The 25,784-nt window shown below is 45.5% G+C and overlaps 1 protein-coding gene across 1 annotated transcript in view; it reads right to left on the reverse strand.

Moving 5' to 3' along the window:
- Positions 1 to 1,235: 1,235 nt before the first annotated feature.
- The window catches only part of PCBD2 (pterin-4 alpha-carbinolamine dehydratase 2), a 530,788-nt gene continuing 506,239 nt past the window's right edge, over positions 1,236 to 25,784 (reverse strand). Inside the window, exon 4 of the mRNA XM_078653267.1 lies at positions 1,236 to 2,244. Within this exon, the coding sequence (XP_078509393.1) occupies positions 2,149 to 2,244 (96 nt within the window). The 3' untranslated portion in view covers positions 1,236 to 2,148. The remainder of the gene's footprint in view (positions 2,245 to 25,784) is intronic.

The raw sequence follows: 25,784 nt of genomic DNA on the forward strand, positions 1-25,784 counted from the left end.
TCATTTGAGGTGAGGTTGTGGTATTTCAATTGGCTACCCACTTGGCCTAGCCTTCGTCAGATGCATGTGTAGTCTTGTTTCGCCACTGACATTGGCTTGTTGATGGTATTTGAGGTTCTCCGATGTATCTTCGATTTCATCCTTTACTGTGTGAACGATGAGTCAGAGCAGGGTCTCCTATCGCTGAAGGTCCAGTGTCTTCATCTCTCTTCATGGAAGAAGACCTGACAAAGTCGTCCAGTGACTGTTTGACTGTTCCAGTTCATGGCTTCTTTGTGCGTCACTCCATGCGTGGCCACGAAGCACACCTTAGTCCCTAACCTTGTAGCCTAGCAGCAAGAGGTGAGCATATATTCTTTTAGAGCGGGCATTGTCTCACAAATGCTACCAAAACCTCTCCTTGCTATTGCAGTAACTGAGACTGCTACTCTGAACCTAGGTGAGTGCTAATGAAAGCGTTATTGAGGGATATGGTTGTAGAGTCTACATCACGACTACTCCATATCCGAGTCAACCTTTCTTAATATTGAGCATCTGTGGAGTAAAAAATGATTGGTCAGGCTGCAGTCAAATGACAAAACTACTAATTATGTTTTCACTGTCCATAGCTAAAAAAATAATTATCTAAATCCGATGGGCATCAGTTTGCACTCCCATAAGACCGCTTCCCTGGCCGTTTGAAGACTATTATAATAAAAGCTTTTCATAACACATAATAAAATGGATGTATGGGCAGATTTTCTTATGTAACCACTACTGTTACTCACAAGACATGGTGTACTAGGTGTAGATACACAAACGGATCAAAAGTTGGTTCTACATTATAAGGGGCAAGGGAAATTATGTAGTACTTGTAATGTCTGAGCCTCTCCTAAATATGCAGAGCTTTGCTAGGCATATTTGGGACTATTAAGAATACCTTGGTGCAATGTAACAAGTACACGCAGACCTCTGTATACATGTTAATGGCTGCCATTTGTCTTAATCCTGTTCACCATCTCAAAAGAGTATGTATTGCCCCATCCACTCAGATTGACTGGTCCCGTGGTGCTTTAATCATTCGACATTCCTTGTTGGGTTGCTTTTAGATACCAGATGTATACATATAAGAATGTGGGACCACACCATTTCAGCAATTCAGTCCAGTTTACTGCAACAGTATATGTCAAGTACCAGGGAGGTGAGGAATCACAGCGCCTCAGGAGAAATTAACAGAAAAACTTGGTAGTCAAAAGAAGTATTTATATTGCAATCTTCATGATTACATATTTATTGCTTACGCTATACGAATATGATATTTTAGGCACATTTTCTACATCTCAGATAAGACAGTGTGTACGTTTGTAACTGGGTACAGAAACAAGACTGCATGTGCATCAGTAAATGATTCATAAAGTACTGGTAACAATGTATCTGCATAGAATCCAGTGGAAACTAGAATGTCGAGTTTATATTGGTTAATAAACATGATACAGCCCAGAAAAAAAAACTTTTGTGGACCTGGTCCGTGTCCAGGGTAAAAAAACTTTATAAAACACAACAGAGCACTTGAGACTGAATGAGTATGACAGGTAATCACACAAAGTGCTGAGCCGCATATCTTGTAATGCGCGTTCATGAACTTGACCATAATACACATTCTGTATGGCTTGAAAGGCTCCCAAAATTGCTATAGGAACATTGGCATGTCTACTCTCTGCTTAGTTTACTCTTTAACATGTCTCTTTACAAAACTGACATAAACATAAAGGAGGAATTTACCGGGGAAGACGCCAAGGGTTGTGGGACATTCCTAGTTCGTGAATGTCAGAAAGCAGCTCTGACCCTCCTACTTTCTAGGTGGTTACTCAAGAAAACCTTTAGTTACAACATGAGGTGACTGTGTGGGAAACTATGACGATATTTCATATCCTGAGCTGCGCAGCACACCGATCCATTAGTAATAATTACTCTTGCCTTATAATAGTTTTAAAATGCAGTCTCTGAAATTCCGAAAGAGGCTGGTTTCCACCACACACAGGGAAAAACATATCTGAATAGTGCCCTTGGCAAGCATATTTTTCAGTAGAGACAAATGCGCTGCATGGCCCGTTTTAAGTGCAGAGTCTACATACGAGCATGCTAAAAAAGCATTGCACTTAAAGGTGATTACACGGAGGCAGCAGCCCTATCAATGAACTGAGCCAGCTTGATGTCCTTTTTGGTCAATCCTCCAACGTCATGTGTGGTGAGGGTTATCTGGACCTGAAATACACAATTAAATTAGAGTTATAGCAACAAAAAATAGTTGGTATTAAAAATGAAGAGCCATTCTACCTGCATTACATGTTAGGTACACGTTTTCATGTATACATTTAACTGTGTTATACTGTTGCCACTTAAGAGGGTATGTCAAGACTACTGTAATCAATTTTAGTTAAAACTGTCTCTGAGGAGGAAAACATTGCAAAGATGCCAAACTATTTGTGAGTCCTAAGAATATGCATGCATGAGACAGTCTGAAAATCCAGGCGAAGGAAGCAGGGAGTCATGTAGAGTTCATCGCCCTATTGTTGGTGGGAGAAAGTAGAGTGGGAGAGTCTGACGAAGAGGCTACCTAGACCTAGAAGGAGAGCCTTACCGACTTTGCCGACCCTGAGGGATCCAAGTGCCTTGCCGCCACGCTTGCCGTCCTTGTGGGGAGATTGCTGTCCTTGTGGGGAGATTGTTGGGGAGAGCTGCAACTGGGCATCTGGTCCCCCCCGCTGCCGCCTACAAACCGCGGCCGCCAAGCGGGGGGACTACAGCCCCCACAATCCCTCCAGGCCCCGCCCATTGACGTCAGCCGCGCCCGGAGGCGCACAAAAAGAACTGAGCTCCGCTAAAGGAGTGGGAGAGCCGTACCGACTTTGCCGACCCTGAGGGATCCAAGTGCCTTGCCGCCACGCTTGCCGTCCTTGTGGGGAGATTGCTGTCATTGTGGGGAGAATGTTGGGGAGAGCTGCAACTGGGCATCTGGTCCCCCCCGCCGCCGCCTACAAACCGCGGCCGCCGAGCGGGGGGACTACAGCCCCCACAATCCCTCCAGGCCCCGCCCATTGACGTTGTCAGCCACGCTCGGAGGCGCACACAAAGAACTGAGCTCCTCCTGCGTCGCGGGAGCGCCGGGCTAAGCCCGGGCAAAGGGCGGGCCCTCTTAGGCCCTCAGAGGCCTGAAGAGACTGGACTCGGCCACAGACTTCGGATTTGCCGGGAAGGACCATATGTATCGAAGTGAGAGCTCATATTATAATACTTGGTGCGCGTAAAGAGCGCTGAATGATTTAGGGCTGTACCGCTATATCAACTCTCAGACCGAGTGTAGCAATAAGTTAATTAGATGTCTAGAGGTAAAAGTGATAAAATTGCGTCTGGGCTAGGTACCATGGACAATTACCTGATCAAGAAGGTAAACGAGATCAATAACGATAGAAGGGCTTCCCTAGGTCGGGGGAGTCCTGGAACGTTACAGGAAGAGGCGTCCCTCTTAGTGGCGGATACAGCTATGCCCAATAATCCCCCTATTGGTGTAAGGAAAGTTGTGACGGCTATAGCCCAGGTGCATGCTGAGAGGCATGAAGATCGGCCAGATATCTCTATTGAGGAAATAGAGCATGCACCGTCAGCCCCAAGATCGGTCAGAAAATATAAAAAAGCACAACGGAGACGTGGGGGGGAAGCATTACAAAAAAAGATTAGATACAGCCGAATTTAAGAGGGGTCTTTCCCTGGATTCAATGACTGGAAAACGATCCTCCCTGGGGCAAATAGGGACTGCGCCATCGCCAAATTCAACAAACATTATAGCAGAACATACTGGGTTAGTAAATATTGGAGATACGGAGGATAAAGGAGAAGTGTCGGCTAATTTTAGCACTGATGTTCCTCTGCTGAGTACGCCTACCAGTACCCTTGTGTCTTTGCTGAGTTTGTATAATAGCAATGATGATGAAGGGCTATCAAATTCCCCTAGATTTTCTATTGCATCTCCTTCTAATACGAACTATATGTCACCACTCAAGGTCAAAACTAAAAAAAGAGGGGGCGGTCCATTAAAGAACCGCCAAGCCAAAATACAAAAGAGGAGCTCAACTTCAACATTGTTGGATGTGGTTGATTCGTTGACTCCTCCCACGGTCCCCTTAATGACAACCCACTGTTCTATCAGTGAGGGTGGCCTGCTGGAAAAAATTGAAATTTTGGTAAAATCACTAATGCAGCCTCTTTTAGAATATACCAGGATGATTAACACGCACCTAGACTTGATCGATAAAAAGGTAGAAAGAAACACACTCTTATTATCGGACTTGGCGAAGGAGCTGATTAATATAAACCCCAGAGTAAAATCTGTAAAAACGATATCAGAAACGAAACAAGCCCCACTATGTCCCACTCTCTCTATAAAATCTAATCATGTCGGGGAAAAAGCCAACTTGTGTTTCCCCCAAAAAAGTGCAGACATCCCCTTTGCCGAAGAAGCCTGTTTCTAAAGCTCAACTCCCAAGTAAAGTAGGCGATCAAAGGGGGGATTAGTTGATCTCAGAAGAAAAGGTAGAACTCCCGCAAAACAAGGTTATTAAGGATAATGGGGCAAGGAATTTGCATAATACAACCTGGCAATCACACAGAATAGTAGATCTACCGCCAGAAGCTGCCCCTTATGCGATTGTCATGGCGGGTGTCCCTGAGCTCCCTTTAGGCACTAGGGAAGACCACCGAGCCTTAAGAAATAAAGTTACCTATTGGCTATGTAACAATAGACCTTTGCCTGCCCACATTAATGGGGACATTTTAAATGTTAGGCGTTCGATTTGGGTGGGATCACGGCCTAAAGACAGGAAAGGGGATGTAATCATCGTAAACTTTAAAGATCACAGAGCTGTCAGGCACATTGGGGATTGGTACGACTCAAGAAGTAGTGATTCCATCTCTACACATTATCTTAGCTACTTCTATCCATACTTTCCAGCCCAATATCCTAAAAACCGGGAAGTAGAAAGGCAGTCTGCAAACAGGTTTGGCTTCAACCATCATTGACATAGACTCTTTTCTCCCAACCACAGAGATCATTTAATTTCCATCCTAGGCAGACTTATCCACCAACCCCAGGTCCTAATTTTGGAAATAATTACTTGTGGGACAATAGAGGTATAGCTTTACCTGCTTATAATATACCAACCCACAATCGGTTTGATGCATTCTCAGGCCTTGAATTTGTGGATTGACCCAAGAAGGATACTCCCCTTATTAAAACATTAGGATTAGGGGAGAACACTGATAAAATCAAAAGGAATACAAAAGATCAGAAGTTATGGGAGGGAAATGAGGATATTATTCAAGCAGAAATTGTCCCCACAGTGACTCATGGTGATAATGAAGAGGATTGTTGCAAGACCTTTAGCAACCTTGATCTAAAAGAGGGGGGAAAATGTGTTATAGCCATAAGATTAATAGGCTAAAGACTATGGAGTTACCATTAAGTGACCATCTGCCCCAAATAATGGAGGTTGAAACCCCATTTTTTGAACAGCATGAAGATGTGTTCTCCCTATGCACAGTCCCTGATGTGGTCCTTGGGAGACAGAATGGGTATACTCTAAAATGGGGTAAGGTGGTCCCAGAAATGTTCCTAGGTAAATTGTTGAATGTTTGTTCGGATAGTTTCGCGATTTGCCTGGGAGAGAAGTCTAATAGCGAACAGATAATAGAGCATTTTAATATTATAGCTTCTACAATTAAAAATAGTCTGCGGGTGGAGGTAAAGAAATGGGCAAAAGGTGATAAAAGTTGGTTTGACAATGCATGTACAAGTGCACTGACTGATTTGAAACATGCTATTCATAGGACACCCCGAGATCCTCTACAAATAAGTGTTTTAGGAAAATATATAATGAGGCTTTAAAAAATAGGAAAAATGCTATAAAAAAGGAGGCCCTAGAAGCTCTATGTGAAGCATCACAGTCCAAGGATGCATCCGCATTTTGGAGGGCCGTAAATGCCCCTTTTCTCTATGACAATCTCTAGGCGCGCATGGAGATTGCAATTACTGAGGAGGATTGGGTGGAACATTTGTCTAACCTTTACAGGTCCCAAGATGAAAGCCCTACTAAAGGTCCTGTTACAATGGGTAATATAGGAGTAGGGGCCGAGAAACTGGTGATAACTCTGGAGGAAGTTATGATGGGTTTGAAAGCAACGAAGGGTGGCAAGGCCGCAGGTCCTGATGGGATCCCAGCAGATTTGTATAAAGCAAATAGCGAGATCTGGGGCCCCATGCTGGTACAACTTTTTAATGCAGCACTAGCAAGGAGTTTAAATCCGTCTTGGTTTACCTCGGTTATTGTGCCGATATACAAGAAGGGAGAGAGACAAAATTGCGTATGCTACAGACCAATCTCCCTTCTAGACTCATCTATAAAAATGCTTGGGAGAGTTATCTTGGCAAGACTTCAAAGCTGGGCTGAGGAGAATGAGATAATGAGTGACCTACAGTTTGGATTTCAGAAGGGTATTGGAACAGTTGAACAATGCTTAAACTTAATGATCGTTCAACAAAAGTATACTAGGGTAAAAGGTGAACGCCTGTACCTTACGTTCGTCGACCTTACGTCGGCGTTCGATTGCGTGTCACACGTTAAATTGTGGGCAATCTTGAAAGGGCTTGGTGTGGAATATTCTATCATTTGCTTTCTGAGAGAATTATACTCAGGAGCCACAGCATCAGTCCGTTATGGTAAGGGGGGCGAATGTACCAGAAAATTCGACGTGGGACGCGGAGTACGCCAGGGGTGCGTCCTGACTCCATTCTTATTTCTGGTTTATATAAATGGACTTGAGCATTGTCTGCTGCAGGAGTGCAGGGATATGCCCAGGGTTGGTAAGAGATCTATCCCTGCACTCTTGTATGCAGATGATGCAGTCCTAATGGCACGGACTCCCTTGGCCCTACAAAATTTGATAATATCCTTTGAGAAGTTCATGTTGAGTCTAGATTTAAAAATCAATTGTAGTAAAGCCTTCTCCATGAACTGTGGCACAAGAACCGGAAAGCAGATGAGAAGAATGTTCATAAATAATGTTCCTTTGGAAAACACCTCTACATTCCCTTGCCTTGGTATTTTGTTCCATGAATCTGGGGTTTGGACAAGTGCTGTAAAGGCCAGAACTCTTTTATTCTTAAAAACAATAATGGCCTTAAAGAATTTTATAAAAAAGTTGGGCAAGAAACCAATAAGAGAAATCTTAACTATATATAATGCCACGTGTACATCAGTAGCTTTGTATGGCTCGGGTCTTTGGGGGTATTCGAACATAGAATCAATTCAAATAGCCGAAAATAAGTTTATGAGGGATGTCCTGACAGTACCACAAAGTGTTGCGACCTACATCTGTCACACTGAACTTGGACAACCTCATATATCAGATGTAATTAGAACACAACCCATCCTCTTGTGGCATAGGGTATGGACAACAAATGAGTGTGTCATGAACCGGGCTATGTTGCAGGGTGTATTAAAATTGGAAAATGTGGGTAGATTTGATTGGCTAGATTACGTTAAACGTTTTCTTATTGAAATTGGTTGCCAACAATATTATGATGATCCACTCACAATGGTTAATATATCCAGAAAATTGTTGAGAAAATTGTGTATGGAATACCTCGAAGAGAAGGCGAGATGAAATTAATAAAAAGACAGTTACCTCGCATCTCCTGTTATTAACTGGAGATAAAGTACAGCCATATTTAACCCTGCCGATGTCTAATTATGATCGATTTCTCTTGACCCGTTTTAGACTAAATATTGTTTTTAGACTCTTGTCCTTCCCAGAAATGAATTCATGGTTGCGAAATTTGCCTATCTGTCCGTGTGATGATTCCTCGTCCCAATCTGATATCCATATTTTATTCTTTTGTAAATTTTATATTTTACCACGTAGGAAATTCATTATCCCAATCCTCAAAGAAATGAATTTAAATAGATGTCGCCCAGCTTTTTTAGAATTTCAGAGAATGGACACTGTTTTAACTGTTGCAGTAGTTTTAGGCTTTTTTAAACATGTTTTTAAATTACGGAAAACAATTGGTCTTGATGAAATATAATAGATCTGTCCTTTTTTAAATTTCCCTGTGTAAATTGTAATTTCATGCTGTTGCTTTTATGGTAATTGTCTTTTAACCGAATAAAGTACTTTTTGAACTTTGAACTTTGAACCTAGAACTGATCCTTTTAAAGGTATGCCAGTTTATCCAGGGTGCATTTTAGTGTTGGTTCGATCTAGTGGCTAGGTGTCCCAATCCACATTTATTTCTAACATTTATTCTTCTTATGGATGGTATTAAAAAAGGTGTTAGACCACAAGTTTGCAAAGTCACCTTTCCTCTTACACTGTTGAGATATTTCCAAATTGTATGGGAACTCTCCTCACCTAATTGTGCTGTAAATACAATCTCAAATACTCAAGAACTGGCAGTCAAGTTGTCAGACTTTTTTGAAAGCAAGATATCCACCATTCTGGGATCCCTCAATTCTGGGATACCCAGTGACTCAGAGGCCCCAGGACAGCTCAATATACTAGACAGGTTAGATCAAGCCAGATAGGTAACAAGGAGGTTCCCAATGCAACAAATAATGTCAATCTGAGTATTTACCTGTACAACTAGGCACCCATGTCATCAGATACATTTTATTCAATCACCCTAAAATCAGGGTCTCAGTTAGATCCTCTGCCCCAGTGTTAGTGGAAAGTGGAGGCTCTTGGTATTTGTATTCACCCGATATATCCCAGCAGTATGGAAAAGGGCACTGATTGTGCCTTTGTTAAACAAAACCAAAAACAAATGCCAATCCCTTGCTTCTTACCAACTTTTGAGCAATATCCCTATTACCATTTCCCATCAAGAATCTAGAGGGACACGTTAATCAACTCCTTTCAGAGTGGGTGGCTAATGGGCAGATTTTAGACTCAGCATAGTCGACTTTTCACCCGTTCTATAGTACAGAGACTGCCCTGTTGGTTGTGGTGGATGACCTGCAGATACTGACTGACAGAGTAGTGCTTGCAGCAGCCCCAGTGCTATTAGACAGGTCTGCAGCATTTGATACAGGCTTGCTTCCACAAGATGCTACTGAATATGCAACAGGAAATTGGGACTGGAGGCAAGACATTTGATTGGAGCAGATCCTATTTAATTATTAGGGCATAGGCAGTTTATCTACTTCTCTATGTGCCAGAATACAAGAGTTTACCCAAAGAAATTCCTCAAGGGTCAGCACTGAGTGTGAAACTCTAACATCTACATGCGCCCGCTGGTGAAACTCAAATCCTTTGGCCTGTGGTGAATGAACTACGCTGATGACACTCAGCTTATTGTTACGCTGGAGAAGTCAGCTGCTGGCCCTTTTGAGCCTTTCTACCAGTGTATGACAGCTGTATTGGCACGGTTAGAACAAAAGTATCTGAAGTTTAATGCAGACAAAACTGGGATACTCTGGATACAACATTCTCGTATATCCAGCTTGTAGCCAGTAGGCTTCTGCCTCCAGACATGACCTGTCCAAACTATGACCGCTAAGGTGATAAAACATTTGGGAGTATATTAGGAACCTGAAACCTCATTAGCTTCCTCTTGAAGGTGCTTAGGAAGATTCTGTCCTTTCTTCCTAAAACCGTTCCATGAATAGTCATCCAGGCAACCATACTTAGTTGCCTAGACTACTGCAATGCTCTTTATTTCGGGAATATGAGGAAGCTAGAGAAACCAGAATGCAGCAGCAAAAGGGGCTCTTGATCTCCAGCAGTTTTCTTCCACTTTAAAAGCATTAAATATTCTTCAGTGGCTTCCTAAGGAAAACAGGATGGCTTTAAAAATTGGCTGCCATGTTTTTAAAGCTATCGAAATTACTTGCCCAGAACACCTATCAATAGAATTCCTGAAATACATTCCTGCACACTGCCTAGGTTTCTCTGAGGCCCACCTGTTGACTCAGCTGAGAATCCAATGCTGTTGCTCAGGAGGAAAAGCTTTTTGCTGTTAGGGCAGTTGAACTCTGGAATGAGCTGCCTGGTACAATGGAAGATTCCCTCACTAATACAGTTTAGGAACGCCTTAAAAATCTGACTTTTCTGAAACTAGGGTCCTGTATCGTGCCCTAGTATATCCGAGTTGGGATCTACTCCTCTTGTTCGAATTACTCTGTTCAGCACCAGGACACCGTTTGGGAAAGTTTGCACTCTATAAAAGTCTTAACATGTTTGGACAGAGGAGTGGATGAATGAGAGAACGAGGTATGGGGAAAGAAATGATGGATAAGTCAATGCCTGAATGAATGCACTGCTATACATACGTTCTGGAGGACTGAGTTGTACACTCATCCCAGAGAAAAGTGAACCCATAGTCTCTTTGCACTTAAGTTTCTGTGTTTTGGGGCTCAATGTCTTTTGATCTGAATGGGTACGACCCCTTTTCACTCTTCCAGAAGAAAATGAGAATGTTTAGCCTATGAGAATACACAATGAGTCCTGTATGTGTAGTTTTAGCTAACTGAGCGGATGCATGCTTATTATGCGTTGTCAATTTATTTTGTGTGGCACTAAAATTGGATACTGTAGCTACCCAGCCATGAGCCGGAGAGAATAGGCATCTTAATTTAATGTCAAATAAAGAGTAATGCACTCAAACGTTTATATGAGTTCATTCATCAAAGACAGGACTGCCTTGCTAGCCCTTGAGACAAAACCTTCATTGTTGGAAATGTGCCCTTTCTGCAGGGTCATCCCAGATTTTTATCTTATGTTTACGATTAGGCTTTTGTTGGCAAATACGACTCTGCACTACCCCTACTAAACAATGGTAAAAAGCTTGGATCCTCCCCTTCAAACATATTACATTTGGTAACCCCTAACTGGCACATTTAATTTACTTGTCAGTCCCTAGTATATTGTACCACATGTAGCCAGGACCTGTAAATGAAATGCTACTAGTGGGCTGCAGCACTCTTTCTGCCACGCACTAAAGTAGCACTGTAAAACATTTCTCCAGGCTGGCCACTGCAGCCTGAATGCACAGTTTAAAAGCACAAGTTACTACTTGTGTAACGATATATCTGTAAGAGACATTAGTTAGTCCTTACCTTAGAATATCCCCAGGCATCAGACTGGATCCGGAAAGTTTTTTCGACAGCAGTACCCCTGCACGTCGGTAGGTGGAATCATGCAGCTCTGAGTCCGTTCAGTGGCGTCGTATGCGCCGAGATGACGTCACAGAGACTACTTAGGCGCCACCCATGCGCGCTGACGTCAGTTCTGTACATGACTTTCGATGCCAGAAACGCAGAGCCATGCAAGAAACTGACCACTGGTGCCATGAAACTAGGGCCCTGAAAGGGATGACCTTAACGCTAGAAATCAGTTCGCTGAACGGGGAGGATGGGTGGGGCGGTAAGGAATCTATCACTAGCTAATATCTCTTACAGATATATCAATTACACAAGTAGTAACTTGTGTATCTGAAAGAGACACATTAGTGATAGATTCCTTACCTTAGAATAGATACCCCAGCAATACCAACCCCGGAGGTGGGTCTGCGAACAAGATTACACCAGAAAGTCACGGAGAACAGAACGCCCAAAGAAGCCATCTCTCCGGACTTGACTGTCAAGGCAGTAATGCTTGGTAAACGTGTGCAGCGAAGCCCACGTAGCTGCCTGACAAATGTCCTACAAGGGAACGCCGTGTCCCAAGGCAGTAGTGGCTGCCGTTGCCCTGGTAGAATGGGCCTTCTTAGCCAATGAGTAACATGGTTTGATGCACAGAACAGCCCACCGAGAGATGGTCAATTTGTGCATGGCCCAACCTTTTTTGGCACCCATGTAGCCAACAAAGAGCTGGTCATTCACCTGGAACTGTCGTGTGTGTGCTTCAGATAGAACGAGAGCTCCACCGTCTGGACCCAAAAGGTCCAGGCGGTGGAGCCTCTCTTCCTCTTTTGAAGGATGCGGAGGCGGAAAGAAGGTGGGCCAAGTGATGGTCTGCCCGATGTGGAAGGGCGTGACAACCTTTGGCAAGAAAGGACGTGTCCTTAAAACCACCTTGTCCGGATGAACAGAAAGGAAAGGAGGTTTGGAAGAAAGAGCCTGGAGCTCACTCACTCTTCTGGCAGAGGTGAAAGCTACCAGGAAAGGTGTCTTGAGAGTGAGAAGACGCAAAGGACAGTTATGAAGGGGCTCGGAGGGAGAGCACATCAGATAAGTTAAGACAAGGTTTAAGTCCCATTGAGGCATAATGAACGGCACATGAGGAAACGTGTGAGCAATGCCTTTCAGGAAACGGCTAACAACCGGAGACTTAAAAAGAGAAGGCTGATCTGGAAGGCGGAGATGGCCGAAATATAACCTTTGATAGTACCCAGAGCAGTGCCCTTCTGGGCCAAGAAAGAAGGAACAGAAGGACTTCAGAAAGAGGACCCACATACTTAGCTGTGCACCATGCCACAAACCTGTTCCACCTGCAGGCGTATACCGTTTTAGTGGAGGGACGCCTGGCTGCCAGAATAACATCACAGACTTCGGGAGGAAGATCGAAAGCCGTCAATTGCCGCCGCTCAATCTCCACGCATGGAGGTGGAGGCTGGACAGGTTCGGGTGGAGGACCGTCCCCTGCTGCTGCGATAGAAGATTCTCCGGAAGAGGCAGTCGGATCAGGGGAATCCATCGCCTTGTTGAGTAGCTCGGGATACCAATATCTTTGTGCCCAATCCGGAGCCACAAGACTGACTTGGGCCCGGTCACGCCGAACCTTCTTCAGCACTCTGGGCAGAAGTGGTATAGGTGGAAAGGCATACAATAGACCGCAACTCCACTCGTGATGAAAAGCGTAGCCGAGCGAGTGCCGCCTTGGAAATTCCAACACGCAGAACTGATGACATTGCACGTTCTCTTCGGTGGCGAATAGAACTAACCAAGGCTCTTCCCACTGCTGAAAGAGACCGTGCGCCAAGTCCGAGTTCAGACACCATTCGTGATCCATCAAGCACCGGCGGCTGAGATCGTCTGCCCTGGCGTTCAGAGAACCTGCCAGGTGTTGAACCACCAAGGTGATGCCTCGATGTTCCAGCCATGTCCAGAGGCGCAGAGCCTCTTGACATAGGGTCCACGACCCCACCACGCCCTGTTTGATGAAATACAACATGGCGGTGGTGTTGTCTGTGAACACCTGCACCACACTTCCCCGGACAGAGGGAAGGAATGCCTTCAGTGCAAGTCGGATCGCCCGAAGCTCCAAAAGGTTAATATGGAGCCGGGATTCTGGCAGGGACCAGAGGCCTCTGATCTCCACCTCTCCCAAGTGGCCTCCCGATCCCAGGAGGGACGCATCCGTCACCACTGTGAGCTCCGGTTGGGGAAGGGAGAGGGATCTGCCATTGACCCATTTGCGATTCGTGAGCCACCATTGCAATTGTCGTGCAGTGCCCGCCGAGATCTGGACATGACCGGACAGGTTGCCCTGATGCTGCGCCCACTGGAACTTCAGGTCCCACTGCAGAGCCTGCATATGCCATCTGGCATGTTGCACTAGCAGGAGACAGGAGGCCATCAGGCTCAGGAGCCGGAGGGCCATCCTGACTGAAACCCGGGATAGAGGCTGAAAGATTGGAATCCTTGCCTGAATATTCCGGACTCGTTGCTCGGAAGGATAAACCCAAAACCGCGTTGAATCCAGAACCGCTCCGATGAAGGGGAGCTTCCAAAAGGGACTAAGGTGCAACTTCAGCACATTGATGGAGAACCACAGCAAATGCAGGAGGTCAACCGTAGTCTGAATGTGGGTGACAACTGCATGGGGCGAGCCTGCCTTCAACAACCAGTCGTCAAGGTAGGGGGAAGACTGACACCCCTGACCTGCGCAGGTGAGCTGCGACCACCGCCATAACTTTCGTGAACACCCGAGGGGCGCCGGTATGGCCGAAAGGGAGCATGGCAAACTGAAAATGCTCCTGGCCTACCGTGAACCAAAGGTAAAGCCGGTGGGCCGGCAGGACGGGGATGTGAAAATATGCGCCCTGCAAGCCCAATGCTACCATCCAGTCTCCAGAGTCGAGGGCAGTCCAGACCTGAGCAGTCAACAACTTGTACTTCTCCTTCCGGAGGAAGCGCTTGATGTTCCTGAGGACCAAGATGGGGCGCAAGCCCCCTTTGTCCTTCTTGGGGACCAGAAAGAAGTGGGAATAACAGCCACGTCCTACTTCTGGCCCAGGAACGCGCTTGATAGCCCCCTTGGCCAAGAGGACCATAACTTCCTGTTGGAGAAGCACGAAGTGATCCACGACATGCGGTGGAACTGAGGTGGCATGGCTGGGGGTTAGACTCGAAGGGGAGGGAGTAACCTCTCCGGACGAGTTGCTGAACCCACTTTTCGGAAGTGACAGAACGCCAGTGGGGAAGGTGATGTCAAATCCTGCCGCCCACAGGCGTGGGGTGCACCCCAAAGTTCGGACTAGGAAGGCTTTGAGGCAGAAGGAATAAACGGCGCCAGGAACGGGGCTGAACGGGGCCGAACTGGCGCCGTGTCCCAATGCGGATCCCAGGTAGGGACAAAACTGTCCTAGAACCGGGGCAAAGGCGGAACAAATGGTATCTACTGCGGCGCCGGAGGCGGAGCAGAGGGTGGCGTTGAGGCCGGAGCCGGCAGCGTGGGACCTTGTGGCGCCGTGGCCAGAGCCAGTGGGGCAGGATCCTGCAGCACTGGGGCCGAAGCCGCCAGCAGCGCAGATGGCTCAACAGGATCCTGACACAGGACTGCGGGGCCCAAGGGCATGCCGGCGGGAGCCCGAGTCCTAAACAGGCGGGCCATGGTAGCAAGAAATTCTTGCACCTGTGCAGGAGTCACCGACGGACCCGGATAAGGTGGGTAGGCTGCGAGGCTCCCGGGCTCCGAAGGAGCAGAACCCCTGTCGCCCTCGTCCGCATCCGGGGACCGACGGGGGGACGTCGGAGAGCGACAACGCTTCTTCGACTTCTTTTTGTGTCGTCTCTTACCCGAATCCGAGGGAGAAGACTTGGAGCCCGAGGAGCGATGATGGTGGCCCAGTGAGCGTTCTCTGGAGCAGCCCCTGGACCGAGAACAGCGCTGGGACGACTGCCGAACCTCAAGCAGCTTCTGGCGCCGCTCCCTCAAGGCCTTCGGGCCATGGCCAGACAGTCCCTGCAGGACCGAGAGTCGTGGTTGTACTCCAGGCAGTAGAGACAGACGTCGTGGGGGTCCGCCACCAGCATATTGCAGTGGCACGCCCCACAAGACTTAAAATCAGGCATCCCTATGTGCACCAGAGTAGACTTACAGGAGACAAAAGTCTCAAAAAGATAGTAAAAAAAAAATGACTAAGTTACGTGCTCTAACCAAATCTGCGCTTACTGGCGCAGAAAAAGAAAACTCTGTGCATTTTCCCTTCAGGTTCTGGGTAAGTAAATCGCCTCTAGGTTATTCCCAGTGCAATTAGAGGCTTTCTATTTACTTCCCTTAGTAGTTCGGCTTTGGCCTCACATTGTCGCGGCGGTGGTGATGTCTCTTCTTGCCTAAGTGAGAAACTTATTCATTAGGAAAATCTTAATTTCCCTCTTGAATGTTGCCGTGTTAGTAATTTTCCTAACATTTGGTGGGAGTGCATTCCAGATTCTAGGCGCTGCCCCTGAAAAAGCTCTGTCGTATGTTTTCTTCTTCCGGAAGATGGGTGGTCTCAGCAGCAGTTCACTGGCACTCCTGGCCGGTCTGTCTCCTCCAGATAGCTCCATTTTCTGAGCCAGGTATCTTGGTGTTTTGAAGTGAAGCGCTTTGTGTGTGATACATGCCATTTTAAATTGGATTCTCGCTTCGTATGGTAGCCAGTTTAAAGATTTCAGGTGTGGTGTGATATGATCGGATTTCCTAGCTCCGGTGATGAGCCTTGCAGCAGTATTGAGACATGCTTTTAGGGGTGCTGTGGACATTTTTGGTAGACCTGCTAAAGTAGTACATCCATATTCAATCCTTGAGATAACTAAGGATTGTACTGCCATTTTGAGATCAGCCGCAGAGATGAATGGTTTCACTTTCCTAATATAGTTCAGGTGGAAGCGTGCATTTTTTGCCATAGATTTGATATGCGTTCCCATGTCAAGGTTCTTGTCTAAAGTGATTCCTAATGATTTTGCTGAGTCCACTAGAATAGGAGTGCAGTTTAGGGCTGTGATCAATTTAGCCCATTCTTTCACTTCCATGTGGTTCTTAGGTGGAGAGATTAAAAGGAACTCAGTTTTTTGTACATTTAGCTTCTGATGATTGCTGGTCAACCAGTTTAATTAAATTTTTAAGGCCTCGTTCATTGCCATGATCTCTTCCAGAGAAGAGATCTTGATGTATATCTGTGTGTCGTCTGCGTACATATGATAAGATATGTTTGCGACTCTGAGAATTTCTGTCAGTGGTTCGACATACAGGTTGAAGAGTGAAGGAGATAGTGTAGATCCTTGTGGGACTCCGATCACATTAGGACATGATGTGGATAGTGTCTGGCTGACCAAAAATCTTTGCGATCTATTCTGAAGGAAGGATTCAAACCATTTAAGCACATTTCCCGATATTCCCATCCTGTTATGCAGCCTGCTTAGTAGTTTCACATGGTTTACCGTGTCAAATGCAGAGGACAGGTCCAGAAGTACTAGAAGACATGATCTATTCTGATCTAGGGCCTGTAATGCATCGTCGACAATATGCAGGATTGCTGTTTCTGTGCTATGGCCTGTTCTAAATCCAGGTTGGCAGTCGTCTAGAAGTGTGAACTTTGAAATGTGTTGGCTCAGTTGGTTTTGTACATATTTCTCGATTAGTTTGGCCAGTACTGGAATATTGGTAACTGGGCGAAAGTTATTAGGGTCTGCTGGGTCCGCTGTAGGTTTTTTGATGATGGGAACCACTTGGCCTGTTTTTAAGCAATCAGGAAGTATCCCTTGTGATAGCGAGGCATTTATTATTCTGGTCCAAACAGGGATGACGATGTAGTTGATTTTTTGTAAACATTTGGCAGGTACAGGGTCATTATAGTGGTTATTCGGTTTGATTTCCGATAATGTTTTGGCGATAGTATTCTGATCGTAAAGCTTGAAGGTATCCCAATGCGCCGTGTTTTTTGATTCCTCGTGGTTGACTGTCAGGATGGGGTTGCTCAGTCTGTGTGGTTTGACGGGCATGTTGTCCGCTGCCATCTTGAGCTCAATTTCCAAAGTGTTGGCCTTGTTGGTGAAGAAGGTTGAAAATTCTGCGCAATTCAGCTGAGTTTTAGTGTTTTCCTGGGCCGTTTTGGCTAGTTTGTTGGATTGTTGCTTTAAAATCTCGAAGAGCTTCCTTGGTCGGTTTCTAGCGTTATCTAGTTCTGATCTAAAATATTCTTTTTTGGAATTGAGGATCTTTTTGTTATACTCATTTCTGATTTTTCTGAGTGAATTCAGTTCGGGTGTTGAAGGGTGTTGTCTCCACTTTCTTTCAGCCAGTCTTAGTTTCCGCCTATCATCCTTCAGTGCCTCATTGAACCAAGGGTTTTTGTCCTTTTCTGTTTTAATGGCATGGTAGTGTTGACTATGTTTGTTATTGTTGTAGTGTAGTAATCCGTTGGTTCATTTACATTCTGCACGTTGTCGGGTGGATTCAGATCTTTCTCACAGTTTTCTACTAGCCGTTCAATTTTTGCATCCTTGTTGTCCCGGGTCCACTTTTTGAGTTTAATAGGCTGCTTGGTCTTTTTCCTTTTCACGGTGGGTATTAGGAAGGTTATTGCATGGTGATCGGACCAGTCACATTGCATAATTGAGTGTATCACTATGTACTTGTTTTTTGATATAATCCAATCCAGTGTCGCTCCTTTTGCGTGCATCGGCTGTGTGCAATTTTGGGTAAGGTTCAGCTCAGTTAAAAAGTCTTTAAGCGCACTGATCTATTTATCTTTCTTGTCTTCCCAGTGTAAGTTAAAGTCGACCAGAAATATGTCGTTAGAGTGGGTGTTGAAGTTTTCCGTGATGATCTCCATTAGCTGGTTTATGAAAGTGGCATAGGTGTGAAGTGGTGTCGGAAACCGCCGTCGAACCCAATGGAGGACTCAGGAAAATGCCGCTGCTGGGAAAGGAGAAAATGTCCGGTGGAATCCAAAGGAGGATTCTAGTTGAAGAGTACCTGCAAGCGGAGGAGAAAGTCTACGAGACTCAGGAATGACCCGGAGACCCAGAAGACAAATGCCCACCGATGTCGGGAGTTGCAGGAGAGTTGACGGTGACCTTGACTCTGGAGCTGTGAGGACCAGGCGACACTGTGAAACACCAGGAACTGTGCATAAGCTGTCCCACGTCGGATGTCAAGAGTTGAGGGGTCGGTGTCCGCCAGGAGCAGCAACAATCCTTGGCAACTGCAAAGAACGTGGATGTCGAAGAAGGTGCAATGTCAGGACCAGCAATGTCCAGGTGACTCACCACAAGCGTGGGAGTCAGGGCAAGCCCCAAGCAATCAGGGGAGCCCAAAATGAACAAAGATGACCCTCAACAGGACCCACAGGCCGGAGTCACTGGAGTCGCAAGAGGACCTCGAGCAGCTTACCAAAAGATGCAGGCCACGGTACAGACAATGCAGTGTGGACAAATATTCTGGTCACTGGAGATGCCTGAGGTTGGGGATACTTGGAGCGTAAAGATCTTGGTGGAAGGAAGCCAACAGGACTTTGCAACTGCAAGTTTATGTGGTGAACAGGGGTACGGTTCCTGCAGCTCCTACGAGGGATGCTGGCCTCAAACTTGGTGGCAGGGCAGGCCTCGAGAGATATGGAAAACCACCACCTGTGTTGCTGAGCCTTTTCGAGTTTGGGGGAGCTCAGTATAAGCAGACCTGTCAGCTTAGTTGTGGTGCCTGCAGATGCAGGGAAGTGAATCCTTCACTCCAAGGGAGAATCCTTCAGGTGTCTTGGATGCCCACAGGTCTTGGAAGGTTCCTGTAAGGTGCACAGGCACAGACAATGCAGCAGACTGGAAGGGAGACAAAGCCGAGCCCAAACAAAGTCCAGAGTGCTCAGACGGTAGAAGTTGAAGTAGTGTCTGAATGAAATTGTGTCCAACAACTAATCTAGGGACCTACACCCATGTAAGCCCTTAAGTACCCTAAAGAAAGGGTTGGGATGAATCAGGAGACCCTCACAGGGGAGGGTTTGGACGGGGGGGGGGGGAGAAGATATTCCCATATCCTTTGTCCAGTTTCACCCCAGAGCTGGAGCCAAGGGTTCCCAGAGCTGGTTTGAACTGGACTATTCACGGAGGCACCAAATGTGCCCCTCATGCAGACTGAGTGATGCTGACAAGCGCATCCACCCGGCCCCAATACACTAAACCATGTCTGGGAGGTGGTCACACCTCCCTGTGACAGGATGCCTTTTGTTCTGCCTTCCCCTGCTCGAGCTTGGCTCAGCCTCAGGAGGCCAGAATGGTGTCTCTGGTCGGTAGCAGCCATGTTGTGCTGTCCGGGTCTAGAAGACTGGTACCGGGAGCACTGAGAGCCTGACAGGGTACGTTCCAGGGCTTGGAATCATACCTCCCACACCATTTACGGTGTGAGGGTATGATTTCAACATGTTTGATACCAAACATGATAGGTTTGTTGCAGCCAATTTAGAGATGGTCAATGCGTAATTATGCGGTGCCCCTCTACAGGTTATATGGATGCTTCACTTACAACCCGGGAGAATAGACTCCATAGGCTGTAGGGGTGTACTGCTCATGCAGGGGCACCCTCACACTTAGAACCAAGCACCCCGCCCTCAGGATTGTAATGTATATGGGTGACATAGGTTTTTAAGTGCAGTGACTCTACATATAGGAGACCTATATCTTTCGTAAGTGGTGCTAGCACCAGCTTGCACAGGCTGCAATGGCAGGCCTGTAGTTACAGTTTGAATGGTCACACATGGGTGGCATAATACATGCTTCAGCCCTTGTGGGACCTGTGGGCTACCTATGCCCATGGTACCTTAGTACCGTATACTAGGGACTGATAAGGGTACCTCCGTATCCAATATGGGATGTACTCAAGTACTGAACATAATTTAGGGCAGAAAGCAGAGTGACTGGGGTCCTGATTAGCAGGATCCCAGTCCGACTAGTCAATAACAGCATAGCACCGTGCAAAAAGTGGGGTTAACCATAAAAGCAGATCCTACTTTCTACACTGCTATAGGATCTCGTTGTTCAGCAACCGGCCTTCGTTGAACCCCGCTTCAGATCCAGTTTGCCCTGCCAATGACTCATCAACAAACACTTTTCCTCCTTAAAAGTTTCTAAGTCAGAAGGAAAACTTTCTACCAGAGCAAATCTAGTTCCTGTATCTGACCCACAATCCATCACAGTCAGCCTTAACTTTGACCAGATCTAGTGCAACCAGATAACCATGGTTGGAAATATGTGCTTTTTGATGCGATTTTTAATTCAAAATTGAAAAAGATCATATTTCCAGTTATGCGTATTGGGTTTTTGTCGTTATGGTGACATTTAATTTATTAGAATATTCACTATTTTTCTCAATTGGTTTAGGATTTTTTCTGTGCTGTGTTTTCACTTTAATACTGTTTAAGTACCGCATAAATACTTTACACATTGCCTCCAAGTTGAGCCTGACTGATTTGTGGCAAGCGACCATGTGGTAGATATAGGTTTATTTACTGATTTTTTAGGTTTACTCTGACAAGGACTTTGATTATTATTTGAAGTGGTTCTCGTCGCCTTCAACTAGTACTTCAATTACTTTCATTCACTCTAATTACTTACATTCATTAATTAGAAAGGTGGAGGCATCTTATATTAAGGGGAAATCAGCAATTTATTCTTGCTGAACAGACAGATCATTTAATTGATGTTGGATGGGTAATTGGTAACAGTATCTTACCAGAAATTATCACTTTCTATCTCATGAAAATTATTTACAATACACACATGAAGATAGCTGAGTGGATTATTGTTCCTGTTGCTGTAATTGGTGATGGTAAAGTGTAAGAATACAACTACTACACTATCCTACAATATAAAAAATATTGTCACTGGTAAGCTCCCACCAGCTCAGAGGAGCTATATAGATCTTGTAAGGAAGTCCAAATAGAAAACATGTGTGGCCCCTCTTTAGGAAAGGTACTTTCAGCAGAAGAAAAAAATATTTTGGAAACAAAAATGCTGGTGGTACTAGTGTTTTGATGAACTTTGTGGGGGTTTTTTACAGTGAAAAGAAGAGACAGACACTGTAGTGGTATCAGGTGCTTCATTCAGTCTAGGTATTTTAGTGGGCAGTTAAAAGCTAACCCTTGCTGGGGGTACCTAACCCAGAGACATTTTATTAAAACAAGAGTATTCACTGCTTCCATCAAAGAGCAGCTAACTCCCTATTGAAAAATGGCTGACCGAGATAGCTACATCATTCTAATGTTAATAACTGAAGTGAATAATTACATTTTTGTTAGCACCAACACGATTGTGCTTGATCCTTCATATATAATGTACAGTAATCTGTAAATTATTAGGTACTACTGGAGGCCCATCTTAAAAGCTCTCCTTTGCAGAGGAATGCCACTTTACAGACTTGTCTGGTGGCCTTGACAGCATGGTTGCCAAGAACACAAACCTTTTCAGACTTACTCTTCGAATGGGAATTCAAAGTGGTGTGAAACCAGACCCTAGGAATGAACCTGACAAAAAGTATTGCTTATGAACACAGTATTTCATGAAGGTATCACACTGTCCACAGCAAATGCTGATCAGTATGGAAGTTTTGGCAATCCCTATAAGAACACAGTCCTGTAAAATGTTTTTGTCGTCCATCTCACTCACAGCGTGTGCTCACAAAATTAGGAAACCCCAAAAATTGAACATCAGCACCCTTCTGAGCCGTGCCTTCTAGGACTAGGGAAGTCTGCTAATTATGACGGGAGAACTGTCAAAGCTTACATCCACAACGTTTGTAGAAACATCTCAATGAAGGCCTAAAGACCTCGAGCAGGGTTGTCGGCCAAGGATCACCAAGAGCCCATAGAGCTAGAGAAAGAGTCCATGGTGTCAAGATTAGACCTATGAAGCTGCCTAGTAACCCCAAAAACATCATGGAGAACTTCAGTGAAGTTGCCTCTTACGTGATCCAGCAGTAGAGGAATCAACAACCGTACCATAAGAGTGTGGAATATTGTATAGCAGGCTTATGTCATTACAGGCACAAAGAACTAGGCTTCCCAAGTAAAATATTATTTTTCTATCAATTCCATCCACAAGAATTCCCTGTACGTGGAAGAAGGGAGGGAATAGCCATTGTTGACACCTGTGTAATTGGGTGCCTGGAGCCCCAGTCTCTTTGTAGCCATGTGAGAAGACAAAAATGTAGGGTTACCCTGGCCTAGTGGATGTCAGCAAGGCATCTCAAAGTTGATGACTTGTACAGAAATTGGTCTACCAGCCTTAAATGACCAAGCCCAACAACTCTTCATTAAAGGGCAATAGAAGTTCTGGAATACAGCGGTCAGTCTACAGAATTTCAGGCAAAGCGCTAGTTTTAATCACAGCCAAGGGAAAAGGAAGTTCTAGAAACTCAGCTGCCTTGCTCAACACTTCAGTGAAAGTTATAAAGCCCGCAGAAAGGACTGTCAGGAGGCAATCAGGAGTAACTAAATGAGACGTTCCAAAACCATGAAGAGGCAGGGACCCTGACTGACGAACCTCGTCAAAGTAAGAAACTTCTCTACTGAATCTTCAGCCAGAACAGGAGGAACCTCTAGAGAAACGTGCTCCATGTGTCCTTACAGTGGAGTGGTAGACGTTGTTGTGGATGGTGCATGTTTCAATGCCTTCTTAGGCGTCTAAAGAACAGACAACAAAGTGGCATCTGGCTCAAAGGCAGAGTCGACCAGCACCGTGGGGCCATCCAGGCACCGCAAGGTCTAAGCAGCCCAAGGGCCCGAAGGCATACTAGAGAGAACCAGAAGAACACTAACCATAATCAACAGAGCCCCGTGAAAGCGCGTACCTCAGACAGGTCTTCAGGAAAAGAGAGAAGCAGATTCAACAGTGCAGAATGTAAGTCAGAAAAGAGCTTGGCAGAGGTGTCAGACTCATGCCCCCTATAGTAGGACATTGCTTCAAAGACAAAGTCAGAGATTGAATCCGCTAACCCAGTGTTTCCAATTTTCGGTGGGTCATGAAAATCCAAGAAATAAATTAAGATGCCTTTAGATTTTGCATTTATGTTCTAACATTTGCTGTGCTTCAAAGAGAGAGGCCATATGTCAGGCTATGTCTTCTGACCAATTGCTGCTTATTTGTGTAACTTAGGGATTGGTGTTTACAAACTTCTCTGACTATGCAAAGTGAATTATGTGACAATCTTACTAGTTACAGGGAGTGTGAAGGGAAAGGCTGTGGGTTGCCATTTTTGTAATACAACAAAATATAAATACCTGTAAATAAACTGTAAACATTCAGTAGTTGGGAGAGCAAAAATGAAGCACATATATATGTAATTCTGAACTGTGATGAAAACAAAGATTTTAATAGGATCAAAACAAATAGACACTTTATTTGGTGATGTACAAATGATAAATGTTCACTGAAATTCTATTTCCACACATCATTTATGTGCAATATAGTTTTAGCAAACAGTGCAAATGTAATGGTCATTTCAATGGAAAATGTACAGAACGCTACCACACAGTGCTTTAGTCATTGCCCGACTCATGTTCATTAAATCTAGGTGTGTTGCGAATGTTTGTTGTTGGGATGTGGTTCCAAAACTTTTCGGAAGCCCTGCGCTAACCCAAAGACCTGTCTCTTGAATGGGATTGACGTCCTGATGAAACAGAGCTCTCCGCATGGTAAATTCTAAATGATGAGTAAGAAGACGTCCCTAGGAAAAGGCCCCATAATCACGTCTATCCCAAGATCAGGGCCTGAAGAGACAGTAAAGTCGATGCTCACTGAGGTCTCCGGCCACTTAGGAAGTTCGCACCACGCCTTCCACGGATGCTGAAAATAGGCAAAACTAAGGAAAAAGCCCAGAAGCAAGTCCCAAGTCTAGACTCCATGCACAGACAGCATGTGAGCACCAAACATATTTCTCTGTGGCATTTTATCCAAGCACTGCATAACAAAATAATATTGGATAATTTGGTAATGGAGAGCAAGTACAGATTCTCGAAAAGTGCAGAAAAAAAGAACGGATGCCAGTACACCAGGATGGAATAAAATGAAGTTCTGTGATGTCACGTCCAGGGAGGCATCGGAGTCAAGTTTGAAGTGTGACACCACGTACCGGTGCAGGAGAGCTATTGCAACTTTTCCTGATCCAGTCTTCTGCTTGCAAGAGATAGAATAAGTGAAGAATCCTCAGGAAAAAGTATTCATCAGAATGTTGGGTTTCTCCTCGCCAGCTCTAATTTCATGGTTTTTATATATTTTATCATACATTTCACTTGTGAACATACAACAATTTTCTGAGCATCTCAAGGATTTAGTTATTCACACTGCTGGGTCTTTTAGGGTATTTCAGTCTGGACTGGTTAATTGCCTCTCATGATCGTGTTAAAAATGGTTTTGATTTACAAAAGTGTGCTCAAGCCTGTACTGCTCCTTACAAGTAAAAGAGAACTATTGATCCTGTTTTTAATAACATCTCTTTCCAAGCCCCAGAACCACTAACATCAATAGACTGAAAGACCACTATTTGAAGCTTTTTCCCTTCTTTTTTTCCAAGGGGCGAATGTGAGACACAAACCTGTTCCAATGCAAAACGTATTGCTCTCTTCCCCCATTACTATGCTGACAGATGCTTATCTTGAGTGACCTCTCGGTTGGGAAAGGTGTCAGCCAATATTATTGATTAACAGTTCACTGCATTTCATACGGAATTAGTGCACTTTTGTGAAACCGAACACACCTGAAGGTACTTTACCTCTGCAAATGCACTTGATCATCTTCTCCAGGGCTGTCAGATTGCCTGACCAGCACCGCCCACTTCCTGGTTTTGCGCGCCCGTAGGCGCTTATACTGCGGCAGCTCCCACAGAGGAGCGGGGACCTTCGCTGACACAACTGGGGCCGAGGCAGGCCTACCTCCCTTCACTCGCTTCTGGGGCTCTGACGCTGCTTGTTCCTCCCGCCGCCGTTGCTTGTCATCCCGCACGGCCGCTGTGGGGGGGGGGGGACTACAGCTCCCAGCAAGCTTTGCGACACTGACCAGCACCGCCCACTTCCTGGTTTTGCGCGCCCGGAGGCGCTTACACTGCGGCAGCTTCCCCCGCGTCGCAGACGCGTGCGGACGGCGCCGGGCGAAGCCCGGGCAAAGGGCGGGCCCTCTGTGGCCCGAGGAGGACGGGACGGGCCAGCCCCCTTGGCATCTCAACAAGAGGAGGTAAAGAGACCTGGACATTATATTTATGCTCACTCACGGACCTCCCCAAAGGACATTATTCTGTGACCTTCGCAATCACTAGATCTTGTTGCTGTTTTTGACGTTCACTACTTTTAAACAAACCACATTATGACTCGTAAGGGGGTTACCAAAAATGCCATCCCCCAGAGGGGTTCGTTCAACGGGACACTCGACCATTACCTAAATAGGACAACATTGCCCATTCCCCATGAAACAGAGACCAGAACGATCCCCGTCCACAGATAGTACACCCAACAAGCCATCTCCCTCACAGGCAGCCGACATAGTACAAAACCTATCTCTGCTGGA

Source organism: Lissotriton helveticus, chromosome 7, assembly GCF_964261635.1.
Source record: "Lissotriton helveticus chromosome 7, aLisHel1.1, whole genome shotgun sequence".
NCBI classification, from domain to species: domain Eukaryota; kingdom Metazoa; phylum Chordata; class Amphibia; order Caudata; family Salamandridae; genus Lissotriton; species Lissotriton helveticus.